This window comes from Rhizophagus irregularis, chromosome 5, assembly GCF_026210795.1.
Source record: "Rhizophagus irregularis chromosome 5, complete sequence".
NCBI classification, from domain to species: domain Eukaryota; kingdom Fungi; phylum Glomeromycota; class Glomeromycetes; order Glomerales; family Glomeraceae; genus Rhizophagus; species Rhizophagus irregularis.
In genome coordinates this window covers 1,995,738-2,014,979 of record NC_089433.1, presented here as the reverse complement: position 1 = coordinate 2,014,979, position 19,242 = coordinate 1,995,738, and the positions used below count along the sequence as shown (strand labels likewise).

The following is a 19,242-nucleotide window of genomic DNA, read 5'->3' as shown; positions in this document are numbered from 1 at the left end:
GGCTAAATTGGTTTGTGGTACAACGTATATCATATCACAGTATCACCCTAACTCCCTGCCAGTTCCTCGATAGTTCTAGGAGAGTTTTAGGCGCTGGCGAGTTTCTATAAATCATAAGATGATTGGCCAATCAGATTTCACCTCCCTTGATCTATTCATTTCATTGCTCAGCCAGATCAAAATGAGAAATCGCGTGCAAAAATATGTAGGTTAGTACGCATTTGACATAATAAACACGGAAATTTCCACATAATTCTTATTTTTCCGATGTACATATTTCAGTATTCACTACAAGGTTGCAAAGATAAATGGCAAAAATCACCAAAATAATACAATGCATTTATCTGACAATATTATAATACCGTGAATATTGCTAATATTTTTATTAATATACATATAGCGCACACATACATCAATATTATAAGTAATTACATTAACATAAAAGCACAATACTGTTAATTTCAAGTCAACATTTGAATTTGTGTGAACATAACTAAACTCTAACTATCGGTACACGAATTTTTCTAGGTGACGAATTCGACTTTCGACAATACAAGTGACCAGAGGATGATGATGGTTGAGATGAATTCATAGTTACAATGGTGGATCTTATCCTTTCCTACATAATAAAAATAATTAGTGATTAAACAGCAAAGCAACTTGTTTGAACTATAAAGTAAGACTCTTACCAATAAAGAATAAAAGGTAGATATTACAGTAATTATATTTAAGAAATTCGCATTTTCCGTTGGCAACAAGATTTTTGATAATTGATTATAACGGTATAAACCGTCAAAAGTTAAATCCATGCTAAATATCTTGATTTCGTTTCCTATTGGATTTAAATCTAATTAGCTCGGCATTAAAACATCATAAAGTTACAATAGTGATCGATAACTTACCATAAATCAATACTCCATATGTTTCCAGACCGTCAACATAACCATAACTATTAATAATAAGATCTAACGATCCTTTTGTGAATTCTGCCAACTTTATGATACCTTTATTTATGGAAGTTGAATTGCTCGGAGGTTTAATCTCGCCAAATAAAAATTCCATATTTACGTCATCTATCTTTGAGAGTACACTAGAGCTTGGACTCGAGTTAGGATGAGTCAACTCGAGTAAAACGAGTCAAGAATTTTTTTGACTCGAAGAGTACTCGAGTCTAGGACTCGAGTCAGGACTCGAGTTAACTCGAGTTAATTTGAGTCAAAGTTAAAGTGCGGGCCAAAAAACTTACCCATAATTTTACCCAGACTGTTATAGTCATAGTGCCGGCAGGAATTACAAATAGGGTTCAGCCGGCACTATAAACCACGTGATCCCGGTTGACTCGAGTCAAGAAATTTCTAACTCGAGTGCGAGTTCAACTCGAGTCAACTCGAGTTACATGAGTGCGAGTCCAAGCTCTAGAGTACACGAAAATCTGGCTTCCTCCCATGATTATTCCCATCTAGTATTCGTCTTTCTTTCGAACTTTCGGACTCTCCATTTGCCCTTTGTTCCGATAACAAAAAATATGAGCATAGGTTGATATACTGTATAGTGTATTGTAATAATTTTACATGGAACTTACCAGATCAATGAAAAATCATCTTTACTAAAAATTTCTTCGAGAATTCTATGACAATATCGGTGAACGAAGGTATCTTCGTCCAGTTTTTTATCCTCATCGAAACTCACTGAAGACAGATATGTAAAACTGAAAAGCAACATACATACAGTAAATATCAACAACGTACAAAGATGTTCTCAATAATTAGAACTTACAAATTTTTCGTGACTTCTTGTGCACAATCGAAGATGGATTTATCCTCGTCTGTTGATAATGTACTCCATTTAACCCAATTTTCATGCCATTTTATGTCCAATAACTGTTTGTCGTTTAAAAACTAATCACAAAATATAACAAATTAATAATTTTGCCGATCATTTGTTAGAATTGATGAAAAACTTACCATATTATATTCAATTATTATTAAATGCACGACAGATGGCAACATCTTTGGAACTAAGGGTCTTGGCCGAATTTTATTCCATACTTTTTCGGAACATGTTACAAATTCTGGCTTGACTTCATTACAATACATTATAGACGATAGACACCTGCAGACATATACAAAAATTAGATATTGAAATTGATTTGTTTGCATAACAAACACTTACAGTATCCGATCTATATCTTTTGCGTACGAAAAAGTTTGATTGGTTTCTAATAGGTTTATCGATGTTAATTGAAATTCACGGAAATCAAGAGAAATGTTGTAACCATCTGCCACCCACTATAGGCAAGAAAAGATTATTACTATATCGGGAAAAGTGATGATAAATTCATAATACTTCTCGATATTTACGTCATTTGTAGAAGCATCATTTATATCAATACGGTTTATGGCATGTTGCCATGATAGAATTGTCTTAAACTATAATTAGAAATCGAATTAATTAATAAAAAGATTATATTAAGGACGTTTTATGAATAAAAATTCTTTACTTAATACCGATTAATAATAACCTTATTGTTCCTTGATCCCTCTTCATTCTTTGTGATGAAAGGATTTTCATCTTCGTCTTCATGAATCCCTGTATCCGACACGTCATGGTCGTTTGACTTTGAAGAGCAATGCAGATTAGAAACGAACTTATCACATCATATGGCAAACAAAACGAAGAAACATTACTGGAGAGGGAGTTGATGCTTCGGCGTCAAAAGAATTATCTCCACTTTTATAGGATGGAGGGGGAGAACGACCGCGAAGGTTGGGGGCAGGTGTGATGATTGATGGAGCTTCTTCGGCTGGTCGTTTTTTGGAATTTTCTTTTTTTGGATCTTCCAACGCTGACTTTAATGGACAGAAAAATTAGAAATCTTTGGGAACATAAGAATTAATACGTTAATAGAGTCACTTAATCTCACCTTTTTTGCTGGAATTGTAGCTCCTTCGGTATGCTTATGTCCAGATGATGTACCCGCTTCTTCATCTCTTGCCATCTCAGCTTGGTTCATTATGCGTGACTTAACTTCATTAACGTATTCGCCAGCTTTCTGACTACGAGAAATGCAGAGCACATCCCATGCTTCTATTTGCGATTTTTTATCAAAGATATCCTAGAATTTGACAAGTGAACACGTTAAAATCAAATCATTGTATACTTCAAAGAAGATCTATACACACCTTTTTCGTCACCAGCTGTCTATCTAAATCAACATTTTCCAAAAATCTCGTAGCTTCAGGTGGATGTTGCTAAGGATACTTACAGTTAGTAAATATAAATCAAAAGCGTAGTATATGCCATATATGATCAGGAGCTCTCTAGGGGAACGACACCCCACACTTGTCACACTGGGGAACGACACCCCATACCCACAGGAGGACGACACCGCCCTGGGCTGTGCAACAGTGGAGAAGCTCGTGAAATGTGCTAGGGAACGACACCCTGTACTCCTAGAAGGACGACACCGTCCAGAAGTCGCACTTGATGATTCAGAAATAAGGTTTAAATAAGTAGAAAGCTGGCTAACCTGTTGAACCAGATAAGTTGCTGTTTCAAATCGTGTTTTACTATTATCGTTTTGTGTCTTTTGATCCTCTTCATCAACAAGAATATTAGTTAGAAGGGTTAGAAACCGTTTTCGCCATACGGACTTTTGCTTGTCCTGCGGACCCTGAACTGAATTTAAGTAAGGTTTCATTGCCTCAAGGAATCCTACGTATGACCACTCTATAGTAGGTGTACGCTCAAAGTATGAATTCATCAACAGATCTATTTGAGTGACGGACATTGTGCGAAAATTTCTGAAAGCAGAAGCAAAAAACGTTAAGTAGAGAAAAAAAAATGATCAATTGTGAAAGTTTGAGTTAGTGTTTGAAAAATGAAACGCGAGTTAACTGATACTGATGAACTTAACACGCGTCCATATATAAAAAATGAACATCACGTGAATTACATAGTACGTACGATCACTTTTGCCAAGAAAAATTTTCAATGCAAATTTCCGAAACTTTATTATTGATTTTTCAGATACATAGCTAAAATGTTAGAGAAGCAAATGAAACATATGATGCTATCAAGGAGGGAGGGAGTACGCGGATCCTAGGCCATTTAATGCGAATCCCAGCATCAAGTTATTTCTTTACTCTCTTACATTTACGAAAAGTATCTATAACTAATTTTGTTTATACTTTTATTGCTAATTATGTGATTCTCACTCCCACACCCTTTTACTATACTAGATTTCCGAAATAAATTATTCCACCCATATTTACAGAATTTTTGTCTATCTATATCTCTCCTAAATACACAAAACATTATTTCTCGAAAGAAAACTTCTCTGGGATTAAGAAATTTCGAACCTATAGCATAAATTCCGGAGATTAGCAACCGAGGTAAATAAACAATGCAATATTCCGATTCACACTTACCGCTATGCTTCATTTTCACATAACTCCATTCCGCCTCATATACAAGGATTGATTGCCTAATTTTTTCTGCGTTATCGCCAGAACGATACTGCGCAAAGTTTCAAGAATTCGGCACGTGAAGATGCTTGTGCCATTTGATATACTACGCCAGACTTTTGCTGTGCCGTTGCGTGTGACGAGATTCATGTGAGCAATTTCACAGCGTCTATTGTACGCGTGATGATGGTCAGTGATTTTCTCGGCGAAGATCAAAATGCCGATATATAACAAGAAGACCGGAGGAAGTAATATGTCTGGTTTATTTTGGAACATCTAAGAGGCGGGAAACCCGATTAACATCGTGATGACATGTTTAGAGAAACTAGCCGAGCAATAAACCAACTTACTTTGTTATTACTTTGCGGAATATAGGAGTTAGTTTGATAATATTGATGATGTAAGTTTTATTATTTTGCTTGATTTTTTCGTTTTACTTGCATAAGGCGGATAAAAGGGTTCACTAACCAGGACATCACCTTTTTATAATATTTGCAGGATTGATTTTATTATACGCTTTTGGGGAAATTACGTTAATATGATCGCATCACGAAAATCTGATCAACGGACTCTCCTTAAATTTAACAATAAAAGAATTTAACGCTACCCATATGTAAAGATCATCAAGGAGTCCTTTTACAATAATATACGTAATAATTTTGAGAATATGCGAGAAAGTTTGAGAATAAAAGTCCCTGGATCTTCGCTGGCAATTTTAATTTGCCGATCCAGATTTCCGTTAGTGCCCTAAACGTTTTTTATTTGCAATACATTGAGCTGAGATAAATTACATGGTGCGGGACTAGCCCTGGGTATATGATGCCATTCTATGATTGTAGACTATTATACACGATTATTTTTTCGAACGATATTTCTCTATTCTAGCTTGAGGCAAAGGAGACGTATCCACGATACATGCTATGTCATATGATAATCGTGAAGACTCTTCACACTTCCAACCAATAGAAGCGGGATCTACCGGTTAATCATATGATAAACTTTAATTTCAATGACGTACTCAGAAAAATCTCGGCAAGAATTTTCCCAATATCAACTGCGCATCCGATTCCAGTTTCTTTTGCATAAGCCACCCACGAGATTCGAAAAAAAAGAAACGAAATAATATACGAATATTTTTTCTTCATAATTCCTCCGGTCTAAGCCACAATCGCGAACTTGAGTTTATTGCTTGAAGTGTTGCAGGTAAGACAATATTCCAACTTATCTTGAGATAGCAACTTCGCTAATTCAGGATCATAAGGGAACTGATTCCCATTTTCGCAGTACCATGAGCCATGTAATCCATAATTCCCATGTTTTCCATCACAAATAGGGCATGGTGAGCTCAACGGCTGAGGTGATGCAAAATTATAATTATCAATCCCTCTGAAACTATTTCGGAATTTCAAGTATGTGAAATGCTCTAAGACGGATTTGATAATTAATTCTGGATCGGGTCTGGCTTCGAAGGTGATAGGCCCTTTTTCTTCACATTGCTCAGAAGAAGATAAATAGGATACTTTGTTTTCTGGCTTCGAATTTATGACTTCCGATGCATGTACTTCTGATAATTGCCATGGCTCATGCCCAGTTTCTTTTTTATATTTTTTGTATAAGCTGGACCGAATCTTATCCGTCAAAATGCTTGGTAACCCAGTTAATTTGGCATGCCAAATCCAGGTATTCGGGAGTTAATATTTTATCGGACTTGGTCATGTTGCCTTTTTTTATAATTGCAAATCAATCTAATTAGGTAATAGTTGACATGTGTAAAAAAATATCACAATAAATAAGTTGGCAAATGTAGTCACAAAGTGACCTGACTATGCAACCATCTCAATTTCGCGCTGTTCACATTTAATAAAATAAGATCCAGCTTTATATGTACCTTCTATGCTTTCCTCATCACCATGCTCTAACTTGCATAATGGACATAATTTCTCATCGGTAATACCATAATAATCGAAATTTTCACTACTAAATTCTCTATATAAATTTGGATATTGATCCAATGTCTTGTTGCAAAAATAGGATCGGTCATAAGTTGGCTTAGATTGACTGGAGGAAGATACAGATAATACATTTGCTGATGTACTTACCTCAGCCTTAATCTGATCGTTCCCTGAGGGAACGGTTTTTATTAAAGTCATATGACTCTGATGATCACTAGTATATTTTTTTACTTGATCTATGACATTTTGGATTTGTGCATTAGTCAGTTTTGAAATCTCAGTTGCGCTATATGAGACTAGCTTAATTTTATCTAGTCCAATCCCATTTTTTCCAAATAACATAAAATGTTTTCTAGCCCTATGAGTTTTCTTGCGCAAGTTAGCTTGTGTGATTTTAGTAGGGAGAAATGGTTTCATTTCCTTGTAAATCGTTGATCTTGCCGTTTTATCCTTAATTCTACCATCAGCCATAAGAGCATCAACCTTGCTCTCAAATTCAAAGGAATAATTGTACCAGTCTAATATTTCCTGCTGACTGGATTTTATTGCTGTTTCAAATAAATAAGATAAGTGCTGGGCAGAACCCGAAATCAAATTCTCTAAACTAACGCAAGAGCTGATGATTTCGGTAGAGCTGACATTATCTTCAGGTAATATGGATGAACATAATTCATGTATTAGGCCTTGTTCTACGATTTGATTTTCATCAAGCGATTCCTCTTGAATCATGTCATCGTCTTGCTCCACAGATAGAAGATCCGGTTCACCTGAAGTCACATGACTCTGATCGTTCCCTGAGGGAACGGTTTTTTCGAACTCTCCCGAAATTTCCGAAATCACCCGATCATCTTTTTCAGAGTTGTATGATGGGCTGGCAACTGTCGATTCACGTTGAAGTTTCTCCTCTCGCTTTCTCTGCCTTATCTCATCACTAACGATTTTCTTATGAGCCTCAAGCAAGAAACTATCCATATCTTTCTCTTCCAACGGTTCTTGTTTATTATAGCAAACCTCTTCAGGAAAGGAATTATCTGTTTCCACATCCACCAATGGTTTCTCATGATACTCTGTAACTGAATTAAAGTTAGATGTACTATTGTCAGAAGGATTATCATTATACGTCTGCTCTTCCACTGGTAAGGAAGCCTGTTCCACTATCGCAAGTCTGGTCTCAAGCTCCTTATTTTTTTGCTCCAGTTCCTCAACTCTAACATCACGTCTAGTATTCTCCTCCATAATCCGCTTTAAAAGTTCAGCTTTTTCGGCTTCAAGCTCGGCATTCTTAGCCTCAAGTTCAAAGATACGCTGTTTCAATACTTCAAGCTCGGATGACATTATTGATAAATTTTATATAAGAAGTGAAATATTCAAAAAATAGTTAGTATATATAATTATATAGAAACTGTGTCATTGAGAAATAGGTTATAAAGTCACCAGATTTCCGGGACCGCGCGGTCTCGGAAAATGCCAAGAAAATTTTTATTAATACATGCTAAAAATAAATACAAATGTTCGGGACTTTGCCCGTGATACATGACGCTTCTATACTAAATGTCTAATGTATATCCCTACAGTCTAACTAACCACCTGACATTTACGTGACTTGGAAATTCGCCCCTCCTTCTTTACGAAATGTCTGTAAAATACATGATTATTAATTATAAAAAATTAGCCGTTAGCCATTAAGGCGCTTCGCAGGCGCTTCGCAAGATTGCAAGAAATAGGAATTTGCGAAATAATAAATCTTACGTATTATATCTATCTAGCAAGTTAGAGTATTTGAGCTGTTCCTCCTCGAAAAGCTTTCTCTTCTTTTTTGTGTCCTCCCGACTTGCCATACCGAAGTCAATCAGATAGACGCCACCGTCATCGTTAATTAAGATGTTTTCCTCCCGAATGTCATTGTGGAGGATGCCATGCTTGTGGATCGCTTCTAATCCCTTAATAGCCCTTGTCTTTTGCTGTTTCTTTATTTTTTGGTCGCTCAACGAAGTGCCGACAATAGTCATGCCGATAACGAAGCTCATACCTCCTCCATAATATCCATAACAGACCAACTTCGGGATATACTTGCCTTGGATATCAGCGAGTTCCTTGTAAATCTCTACTTCCTTCTGCATTTCTTTCAGAACATACGATGGAGCCTTCGACAAGTCTACGCTCTTCAAAGCAATCGTATCGCCACGAAACTCGCAAAGGAGTGTTTTACCACTTCGTCCTTCACCTAGTATGCCCTTAAACTTGAAGTCCGCGAAGCTAAACTTTTGCTGGTTTACTGGGATGTTAGAAGACGATTGTTGATTTGCAAAAGTGCCGGAAGTTGATTGTTGATCTATTGAGGAGCTGGAAGTCGATTTCGAATGTGACCGAAGATTACGTGAATTATTGTCTCCATGAGCCGGCACTAGTACTTGAGGTTTAGGAGACTTGGGATTCTCTTTCGCCCGTCGAGTTAGATAAGCATATGCCTTGAGTACAGGTGGAGTTTCAGATTGAAGTGGGAGGGTTTTTGAGATCCGGAGCTCTGTATGCTCTCGGAGTAGAAACCAGTGATTATCATAGGTGGAGAGAATACCATATCTAAGTTCGTTTCCTCCCATATAATTATAGATTTGTTGAACTACATCCTTGCCTTTACTCGTCTGATAAAATTCGGGAAATGTTTGTTCCCCCATATCTTCTAAAACATGTTTTCTTTTAGCTTCCATCACCAAGATCAATGAACCCACGAGATGACAGTTGAAATCTGGTATGCCGGGAGTGTCAGTAGATTTCCTTGAATATACGTAGTCTGGTCCTGTAAGATCATTCAATATCATACAAATATTAACATTTATGGCATTACGAACATCCTCTTCATCGACCACAGCAAATCTATCATTAAATCTCGGCCTCTCGAATATCGGCTGTTGGTCGAAATGAAAGCTGTTCACTTGCTCGAAAAAGTCTCCCCAAAGTTGCACACTTGCCGGCGGGTCACCTACAGCCTTAGTAGTGGTCTTCGAGGTAACGCAGTCCGGAGAATATGTTATGGGTGGTGGAATACACGACAACGCCTCTTCCAAGCTGAGAACTGGAAACGAATGCGTGTTAATATTACAAGGGCAAATGACGAAAAATTAGACTATACCAGACACTCCAGACACTTACGGGGCAATTTTACAATAACATGGATATGCCTCTTAGGCGGTTTCTCAGTCCAGTAGTCTCCAATTTCTCTTGTTGCAAGGAGCTCGGGTTCGTCATTGAGAATGAGATTGCTTAAGAGATCGTCCTGATCGTCAGGAATTTCCTTTTTCCATAGCCTGAGCCTGTCTGCAGGAAAATTGTCGAACTCTGGTGACTTTTTTGCCTTAATAGCGTCCTTGAGTTCACTAATAGGCTCGTCCCTGTTTATTTTAACAGAGAAAGCGTTCGCGGTTGTATTTCCTTTAACGAGACAGAATAAAGTGATAGACATATTTCCGACTTATATAGTATTTTTTGCGAAATGTTATTGGCTCAAAGTGCGGTATATGAGGACAAGAGTAAAAAGAATTTTATTGAATACTGAGTGAGCACTATATGTGAGAAATTATTCTGTTTCACAAGCCTGCCGTATGATCAGCAATTGCATGGTGCAACGAACGCCTAATCACTGCGCCTCCCTAACTGTGAAGACTCTTCTCACTTATCACCTGATATAGTGCTACGCTTTTTTATATAGGCTAGATTGGTTAGATTTATAGTCCGATATTACATAGTGATCGGGTTCGCACCCCATTTCATTAGACGTGACCCGTTTCTCATAACGTTCGATAAAAATACTTTATTTATGAAATAAAAACGTTGCCGGAAGCCGGCTTACAATACATAAAAATTGCGACTATAGCGCTACATAACACTAAAATTATGGAGAATATACGGTGACATGGAAGTGACCCGCTCGAGGTTGAAATTGATCATTAAAAAAAACAGAAATATAGGCTTGAGAGTTCATTGGTCTTTCGCTAACTGTTCCGGGATGGATCTGACGAATACTTAGAGAAAGATTAGAAAATTGTACCCCCAACAGGCCTAACTGGTTTAACCGGTTACGAATTGCAATTTCAAGTCCGCCAACCGTTCGACCTGTGTTGATTGTAATTGCTTGATCTACTTGGTTGCTTGGAAGATCGAAGAGGTTCCCTATGGGAACGATAAGACAATTGAGAGTGATATCAATACCATCCCTATCATTGTTATCGGTCATTGTGTAGCGAATTTCCTAAATTTAAGAGCCTATAGTGAGTATTTTTTATGTCGCACTTCGCTCCCATACATAACTTCTATCACATACGCACCTTAAATTTTTTTGCGGAAAGTTGGCTGAACTTCCACATACTCCTACATGCTTTATATCTTGCTGGAAAAAGAGCGCCAAGCCGAAGTTAAGGAGATAAGAATAGTGATTAGCATTGTCGTATGATGCCAAGAGTTCTATGAAGGCACATGCAAATAGAATTCTCATACCTTTTCACATGTAGATCTACCGGAAAGACATAGTTGGTTTTACGCCTGGCGATCTCGAAATTGCTTATCCCTCAGCCTTTCATAACATATGCTTTTGCCGTCAGTATTTACTTTTGGAGTTGGTCCTGTGTTGCAACTAGACCTCCTTTCACATTTTCTCACATTTGTTCGGGAAAAATTAATATGTCGCACAAGACCTGACTGATGATCCACTTATTTTGTCGCACAATTTGTGGCTCAGCAAAATCTTCCGAGCTGATGATCACTGCTCCGGACTGATTAGTGTTGTTAATCCGGCACGAAAACTATTATCGCAAAATGCTTCGAAAAAATGATGAAACTCGAAAAAAATCCAAGCCGATTAACAATACTAGGACTGATATTACCTAAATTTACCTAAATGTAAGACGGTTTACGGTTATCATCCATTTTCCTCTTCCGGTCGAGAATCTTGTATGTACCGATTGGGGACTTATAAATAGCAAATCTTTGCTGTTGTGATATAAAGTCTAAGCATGCTTGCAAGAGTAGTTTAGACGTTGTACCTTTTTCTACTTGAATAAGCATTATTACCAATACATCAAGAGGTAAATCTGGTGGAAAAATATATTCAAAATCCATTAAAGCGAAATGCTTATTTTTGGGCGTTAACCCTTTAATGAATACTTCTTTAAGATGATTTTTACAGAGTTTGATAACATCGTTACATCTCTTTATCTTCGAGTAATAATCCACTATTGAGTCTTCATCTTGAAGCAATGATCCACACCGGAACTTATCAACCTCATCTGCATTATTTTCTACCTTGATCTCATCTGTATCTTTACCATCCGGCCATATTTCCCATCGAAGTTCCTCGGCACTATACGGTAATTCTATTAGGCTTAAAATTTGTGGGAGGTAAAAAGCATTGGATTGTATGAATACATGGAATAATGATGCTGGATTTCTTATACCGGGCAGACTATATATAAATTTCTTAAGTATTTTTTCTTTCCAATGCCTAATTGCCTTTGTCTTCCAATAGATTTTGATTTCGCAAAAAAGATCTTCCCAGTCTTCCCACTCTGGTGTAAATTCGGGAATTCCTTCATTGCCCCATTCATACCTTTCCCCATATTCTTTGATAAATTCATTATAGGCCTCATCCGCGTCATCAAACATTTTGCTAATATTGTAGATCAATTATACTTAATAAAAAATAAAGTACTGTTAGCGTGCATAGCTTCTTTTCAGTATATGTGAAAATTATGTTGCACATGACCTGACTGATGATCCACTTATTTTTCTGTCGCACAGGAGTGGCCCAGCAAATTCTTCTTTCGAGCGAAGTGATCACCGCTCCGGACTAGTTGGATCGAACTCCCAGATATTCACTCAGCTCGGGATAATCGAACACGCCTACAATCCTATCCTGTCTTTTATTCTTGACAGTGATAAAGCCGGTTGCCCTATCATATGTGTGCTCATATTTGGCTGGATTGCATAGGGGCAAATATTGTGTGGGATTAGTAGTAAACTTACCCATTGTCTTGCGCCTGTTATTTCTTGATTTTTTAGCCATTACCAGATAGTTTGTCTGATTCAATTAATCTATTCTTTTTCTGAACAAATATGAGAAATAAGGGAGGGCTGATTAATCAACCTGGCATTTCATCTATATCACTTCTTAACATTTTTATATATCTGAAAAAAATAAACTGAATATTTATCGCACAATCTGGCCGAAGGCGCTGTGTATGGCTCGTCTATTTCCGAATTTCAGCTAACATTGCATCGATTTCTGCTAACATTGAATCCATATCCATAGTCTGAGACTTTTTTGGATCGTTATTTCTAGACTGAGATGCAGGTGAAGAAGCCTGTGTTTGGGGGTTTGGACCATCACCTGTCTCTGGTTCAGATTTGGGCTCCTTCTTTGATTTTGGATCACCCAAAGCGTAATTTTTTCCTGCATCAAGACGGTTAATTTTATGTCTTAATGCGATTTCTGAAAGATTGTCGAGATGTTGAGGGGTTGGATTTGGACCGGCATGAATCATCGAGGCGTGTTTAGCTCCTATTTTTCTTAGAAGCTCGGGGGTAATCTCATCTTCGTCCTGATTAGTTTTTAAACTCTTTATGAATTTGGCAAATGGCACATTATTACGCTTTCCAGTTTCAGTATAAACTGGATCACGCAACTTCCCAGCCTTAATAGCGTCTTGAATCCAGGTAAGTAATTCCCTAGCACGTTCTGGATCCTTTTCCATAGAGAGTAAGCGCATAGGCATCGGTTTATCTCTCTGTTTGCGACATCCAGTGCAATACCAAGAATAACCAGCTTTATACCACGCTGGCGGATCTTCGGAATCTGGTTTGTAATTAATAATCTGGAGAGATGATACTTCAGCAGGCCTCATCGTATCAGCATCACTCTCACATCCGCGAGATCCTGCATAGAGGGAATTTTAGAAGTATCGATATTCTGGAGTCTCCTATGCACTTTCTCAAAGGTGAAATGTTCTGGAGTTCTACCTGGATTAGCCAAGCGCTTCTCAGTCCGCTCTTGCTGGATTTTATTGGAAGCTGTAGTGGTCTTTGAATCTTTGGCATAGCGATCAATAAGTTCACGATCGGCCCCGTATTCTGCTAAATACTTACGAAATCGTGATTGGTTTGAGCTAGAAGCAACCATTTCCTTATCATCAATTACTCCATCCTTACTTCCTTTTGGTCCCAAATCTAAAGTATTAATAAAAATATCCCACTTATCTTCACTTTTAGTGACTTCTTGAGCCCTTTTCCTGACTGAATATATTATATTTCTCTGATCTGGCACGAGAGCCTCTTTCTGCTCTTTGCTAAATGCACTTCTCTTTTCAGTGCCTCTCGCAAGGGCTTCCTTAACGCACTTACGGGCCTTCCAATCTGGAAGTAAAGCATTAAGTTCAGGGCATGTTCGCTTAATTGCTCTGGGCTGGACTCTGCGGATAAGTTATATATTTCTAAGAACTGTTCTAGAATCAAAACAAATTTATTAGTTTTCGCTTTCCGGGTCTTTTGGGTGGGTTCTACAGTAGACATGTTGATATAAGTAGACTTCAGTTGTTTCTTCTACTTATATTATGTGAGAAAAAATTCAATTCGAAAAATTCCCTCAGAGCTATACTTCTTCGAAAAGGAAAAATAACAGAGATGGCTCTTGACTAGGAGCGAAAAAAAAAATGATATAGCTTATGCTCTGCCATTAAGGCACTTCCCAGACTGGCATAATATATTTTTGAATATCTATAATAAAAATGAAGATAAGTTTAACGTATATTAATCTTAAAAACTTTTCCAGAAAGAAGTACTATGCCCTTTGGTCTCTTTGATGAATACATATCTGATTCGGAGGACGAGAATTACCCAACTTGGCCTTGCCTAAATAAGAAAGATGATGGGTCTATCGGCGGGAAAAGATACTTTCGCGAGGGCGGGTGTGTCAGACACTATAAGTCTCCACCAAATAAAATGTGTGCATCCTATAATGGGCCAATCCATTCTCGAACTGGCTTTCGTATGATGTATAAGAAAAACTGGCTAGAGAGTCGCAAAAAGAGTGAGTAGGGTTTGTAACTTTGGCCGAAGACGCGGTTACTAAGCTGACCCGCTAAAGCAAAGGAATTTTAAATATCTATAATAAAAGTGAAGATGAAGTTTTGAGATTATTAGTATCAAAATTACCTCGTATGGGTCGTTTTATCTGCCAATATATCAAGAGAGATGGTTCGATTTGTGGAAAAGGGTGCATGAGCGAATTAGGATGTTCCAGACATTTTTATGCCCGTCCTAGAACAATATGCCCTGTTTGTAAGATGGGAACCTATTCCGATACTGGAATCTGTAGCACACATGGTGGAATTTATGACCATGCCTGGCGCGAAAGTAAAAAAACTAAAACAGAATCAGATATGGTCAAGACTTAGTTGAATAACGATCTGAGCTGAAGTATTATTTGTCTTGCCCTATAGAATCAAAGAGTTCCTGAATATCATTATCTGTTTTCGGCCTATATGGTGGAAGCTCTGGCGTACCTTTATCTCCAAAACCAAGACCATCATATGGTTGCCGATTAATTTGATATGAACGTTCCCAAACCTGTTTTTCTTTAGGCCCTATTTTTTTCCTATTTATCTTTACAGTATAGCCACACCAATTTCCAGCAATTGCATTAATTGCCCTTATAGCTGAATTAAGATCCGATGTTACCTTAGCACGAGACTTAAATCCGAAGAGTAATAGGGATTGATCCAGGACTTTTATAAACCTCTCGCAGGATTGTGTGAATGTTTCTGATATTATATTACTGGAAAGAATACGCTTATCATCTATGCCGGTAAAGCCTAGTATTTGAAAGAGTTCCCTTATAACTTTCCAATGATTAGCTGAATATGATTTGTGCAAGTCCTCTGCTATTGATTTCTCAGAATTATAACCAGCTTTATAATGGCTATCTTCCCATTGCGCAATATCTTTGACCTCTAACCCTTTCATTGCACTTTCCTCATCATAGCCTTGCTTTCTAAAGTGAGATAACCACAAGAAATGTTTCCGAGGTTCGGGCGGACTGAAATGTTTTACAAACTTTTTATTGCAAAGATTATCCCAAATCTCATTGTCTATATCTTTACCATAAATATTTCGCATATAGAAACGTTTAAGTGCCATAGTATCTGGGATAGAGCGTTCTTGGTCAAACTTAAGATTTTCAGCTTCTTCAGGATCGAGATTTCGGGAAGTAGCAACTGCATCAAAATCTGTTTCCTTGATAACTAGTGCTTCAACTCTAACCTCATTGCGGACTTTTTTACGATTCCCTATAACTCCTCGGCTCTCATCCATTTTTATTAGTTGGAGAGAAGCACCAGTACTGGCTATAAGACTACAAAGCTTCTCAATAAAATATCTCGCAGAAAGCCGTTTCTGATGCTCAACTTCGACAAATGTTATTACAGCAGGAGATTCATCGATTTTATAAGAAACGGCGTTGCTATCCCATTCACAGTGACCCTTTATTGATGTAGGCAAATTATTAGGTCGAGCACTTTCAAGTTCTGCTCGGATATTTTCACGACCTGGTGGACGAAAAAGTTCATTAGAATTTTTTTGATAAAACACAGAAACAATACGACAAGGACAGTCACGAATTCGATAAAGCATTTGCGCAAGAGCCTCAACATGAACTGGAGTGGTGATGTTTGTAATAGCTATAACTATATCAAAATGGCCCGTAACCTCAAATGATATTCCCGCCTCCACTGTATTTGTGTAAGCTACACAGTCAAGCTCACCCCAAGCAACATCAATATTAGAGAAGTCTTTTTGTCTCTGCTTCCCATCCATATTCCCATAATATGCACGGGCTTTAACAGGAGAATTGTCGGGTTTAAACAACTTAGATGCTTTTTCTACTAACGCTCTAGCCATCACTGCTCCAGTAGATACGAATGCTACACGTTTGCCCTGCCTCAAAAGATCATATCCTATTCGCATGGCTTCAGCTCCGCTATTCGGATCATAAATAAATTCAACTGTCTCACCTATACGAGGCTGATACTTATTATCAACTATGCAAATATTTTCACCACGATAAGTCTGGAGGAAGGTTAGTGTTGATTTATTTGCAAAAGCATCCATGGCCAAAACATGTCTCGCAGATCTTAGTACATCACGTATTGCATTCTCAGATTCTCGTGCATTTGTACCGCTAAACATTTGACGCATAATGGCATTAGCTTCATCAAGAATAGCTACAAATGGACGGGCTGTAAACTCGATACGGAAAAGACTCTCAACCTGTACTATGATAATATCCCACTCATTTATAGATAAGTCTCCTTGTATATTTTGATAATTGCAAATTCGAAAACCAGATGCTTTTAGCTCATCAAGTTTCGTTTTTGATTCATTACTAAGAGACTTTTGGTAAGAAACCCAGATATAACATGGCAAAGAAGAGAGATCATGTATCTTATTTTTCAATGCCATAATAATCTCTCTTAATGTAGTGGTTTTCCATGTTCCCAGAGGAGAACGAATAAGTGTTGTCATTTTCTTAATACCCAAGAAATCGGGATATACTTCTGGAGCATCCTTTAATTTTTCTACATTAATCATTGTCTCTGATAATTCTACAAGGGGGCGTGGATTTGATATAGCATCACCTATTCTTTCGACTATTCCTCGCTTAGGTTTTGCAGAAATTTTGATCACTTTTCCAAATGCTAATCCTTTATGATCTGGTTTATAATTTTCTGCCGATAGCATTTGAGTACAAAACAGCCATTACTTCGAAGAAAGCCATATAACTGATCCTTTTCGTGCTTGATTTCACAAATAGGACATGCTTCATATAATTGGGCTTGAAAGTGGACAAATCCATTCCCAATTTTTCTGATCTCAAGCCATCCATATTTTGCGATAACTAAGCTGGCTCCGTTACTTAAGGCGGTTTCATCTTCGATGGGCTGAAATTTCTTCTCTTCTTTCTCAGGAGAAAAGGTCTGTGGCCAGATTTCAGAAGCGTTCCACTTAGGCTGAACTAAATAATCTTCTAGTTTGTGATATCCTTTCTTAACTGAAGAAATCGCAGGTCTTTTAACTCTATCTTCCTTTGCTGATCCAAGGAGCCGGAGACTAAAGCGATATTTATAAAGTCCAATATCAATAAACTTTGAGTATGGTTTTCCAACCTTATCAGCGACTTTTTCCACAAAACCCTTAAGATCTCTGTAGTCAATAAACCGTGCATATTTATATACAATATGCCAACTGCATTTATTAGCATTAGACGAGCTGGCTAAAGTAAAAGCATCTAATATTGCAAAATTTAAATCAGTATTTATAATATCGACACAGGCAATTAAGATTTTGGATAATAAATCTTCACGAGAAATTTTACTCTCATCTAAGGAAGGAAATTTAGGATTCATGGGATCGGGCTTTTGCCTCGCATCAATATCTAGAACCAGACGGAGAGGCAAATTCCCATCAATGCACTCGTGAGCATCAGGAAACCCATAAACTTCGGATGGATGATCGACTACTGTAAAGCCCTTTCCTGCAACCCGAACTATATATTTATTTAAAATCTCTTCAGGATCATAAGTATCTAGAAGAGCGACATCATCTTTACTGATAGACAAGTTTTGGAAATACACATGATTATTATGACCAGGCTTATAATTAAGGTCAGTTAAGCTTGAGAAAAGCTTTATTACTCCGGGGTGAGGCCCAGCATTTTTTTGCGCAAGAAGCATGGTGTATATGCAAGAAAGCAGTATAAAATAACAGAGAAACTAGCAAAGTTCAAAATAAAAATTCTATATAATTTTGAGCGAATATGCTTGCTAGCGTGGGCAAAATACTGGGTCAGTAGTAGTACCCCAAAGTAATCAATATAATAATGCCTAAAAGTAATCGATGTAGTAGTACTCCAAAGTATCCCAGAGTAGAAACTATACAGGAACAAGAGCTAGAAGGCGAAAACAAGCAAGTTTATGGTAACCCACTCAAGCAGAATTATATATAGGAAAGAAAAGAGAAATTTCACTTGAGTGGCCTACCACCGATAGGCAGGAAAGAGACTGGAAAGGCAGAAAGGTTCAGGAGAATACACGAAAAAAGATATGAAAGCGATATAGCCTGAACCAATTCGACACTTCGCATGAGCCTCACACAGCAATCAGAAAGGGCATATAAAGGGCGGGATTGCAAGAATGGGCACAAATTCGGCACTTTGTGCCTCATTCTCGGCAATCAAAAGGGTTATGGAAGGCAGGATTGCACATCTAGGTCACCAATTCGGCACTTCGTGCCTCATCCCTGGCAATCAAAAAGTGAGGAAATGGATTGTGAAATGTCTTCGGCAAATAGATGGATTGCAAATTCGGCACTTTGTGCCTCATCCGGCAATCAAATAGGCATCTCCAAATCTCCGACCAACTGATACACCAGATCGAATCCTGAATATCCCTTGAAAGTTGCAAGAAGGTTGCGAGAAAGTGACGGGAAAGTGCCTGGAACTGGCGAGAAACTGAATCACATGATTAACGCAGTAGGCGCAGTAGAATTTCGTTAATTTCGGCTAGCACTATTCCATATTTTTTTTGCATAAATTTCAGGATGCAATATCTCGGCATCCAGGCATCTGATTCATGCGATCTTAGCATCATTGGAAAGCTCTCAACGTCCTCATCAGAACGAGCTTAAAACCGCATGAATCCAATCACAGGAAGCCAAGATATTCCGCCCTAAAGATTAGGTCAAAAATATAGCATAATGCCGGCCAAAATCTGATTAGCAAATTT

General features: G+C 37.8%; 8 protein-coding genes across 8 annotated transcripts; 2 read left to right on the top strand and 6 right to left on the bottom strand.

Annotated features, from left to right (window-relative positions):
• Positions 1-360: 360 nt before the first annotated feature.
• OCT59_024950 (uncharacterized protein) lies at positions 361-3,790 on the bottom strand (the record flags this gene model as incomplete). Its single annotated transcript, XM_066135184.1, has 14 exons — positions 361-619; positions 690-832; positions 903-949; positions 1,492-1,503; positions 1,583-1,708; positions 1,777-1,898; positions 1,965-2,112; positions 2,173-2,288; positions 2,361-2,429; positions 2,522-2,617; positions 2,688-2,849; positions 2,924-3,115; positions 3,183-3,251; positions 3,530-3,790. 14 exons carry the CDS (start codon positions 3,788-3,790, stop codon positions 494-496), a joined length of 1,689 nt encoding a protein of 562 aa, XP_065991771.1. The 3' UTR covers positions 361-493.
• A 1,596-nt stretch (positions 3,791-5,386) lies between these two features.
• Positions 5,387-6,161, top strand: OCT59_024949 (uncharacterized protein; the record flags this gene model as incomplete). Its single annotated transcript, XM_066135176.1, has 5 exons — positions 5,387-5,447; positions 5,629-5,669; positions 5,800-5,805; positions 5,877-5,936; positions 6,084-6,161. The coding sequence occupies 5 exons, from the start codon at positions 5,387-5,389 to the stop codon at positions 6,159-6,161; spliced, it is 246 nt and encodes an 81-aa protein (XP_065991770.1).
• Positions 6,162-6,206: 45 nt separating this feature from the next.
• OCT59_024948 (uncharacterized protein) lies at positions 6,207-7,390 on the bottom strand (the record flags this gene model as incomplete). The annotated part of the gene is made up of 2 exons (XM_066135166.1): positions 6,207-6,211; positions 6,355-7,390. The coding sequence occupies 2 exons, from the start codon at positions 7,388-7,390 to the stop codon at positions 6,207-6,209; spliced, it is 1,041 nt and encodes a 346-aa protein (XP_065991769.1).
• A 603-nt stretch (positions 7,391-7,993) lies between these two features.
• OCT59_024947 (uncharacterized protein) lies at positions 7,994-10,779 on the bottom strand (the record flags this gene model as incomplete). Its single annotated transcript, XM_025322858.2, has 5 exons — positions 7,994-8,054; positions 8,168-9,491; positions 9,569-9,733; positions 10,340-10,664; positions 10,741-10,779. The coding sequence occupies 5 exons, from the start codon at positions 10,777-10,779 to the stop codon at positions 7,994-7,996; spliced, it is 1,914 nt and encodes a 637-aa protein (XP_025165186.2).
• Positions 10,780-11,305: 526 nt separating this feature from the next.
• On the bottom strand, positions 11,306-12,073 carry OCT59_024946 (uncharacterized protein; the record flags this gene model as incomplete). Its single annotated transcript, XM_025322857.2, has 1 exon — positions 11,306-12,073. The coding sequence occupies one exon, from the start codon at positions 12,071-12,073 to the stop codon at positions 11,306-11,308; it is 768 nt and encodes a 255-aa protein (XP_025165185.2).
• A 584-nt stretch (positions 12,074-12,657) lies between these two features.
• Positions 12,658-13,975, bottom strand: OCT59_024945 (uncharacterized protein; the record flags this gene model as incomplete). Its single annotated transcript, XM_066135143.1, has 3 exons — positions 12,658-13,343; positions 13,427-13,868; positions 13,967-13,975. 3 exons carry the CDS (start codon positions 13,973-13,975, stop codon positions 12,658-12,660), a joined length of 1,137 nt encoding a protein of 378 aa, XP_065991768.1.
• Positions 13,976-14,245: 270 nt separating this feature from the next.
• On the top strand, positions 14,246-14,859 carry OCT59_024944 (uncharacterized protein; the record flags this gene model as incomplete). The annotated part of the gene is made up of 2 exons (XM_066135135.1): positions 14,246-14,496; positions 14,580-14,859. 2 exons carry the CDS (start codon positions 14,246-14,248, stop codon positions 14,857-14,859), a joined length of 531 nt encoding a protein of 176 aa, XP_065991767.1.
• A 25-nt stretch (positions 14,860-14,884) lies between these two features.
• OCT59_024943 (uncharacterized protein) lies at positions 14,885-18,192 on the bottom strand (the record flags this gene model as incomplete). Its single annotated transcript, XM_066135131.1, has 2 exons — positions 14,885-17,163; positions 17,223-18,192. The coding sequence occupies 2 exons, from the start codon at positions 18,190-18,192 to the stop codon at positions 14,885-14,887; spliced, it is 3,249 nt and encodes a 1,082-aa protein (XP_065991766.1).
• Positions 18,193-19,242: the final 1,050 nt, after the last annotated feature.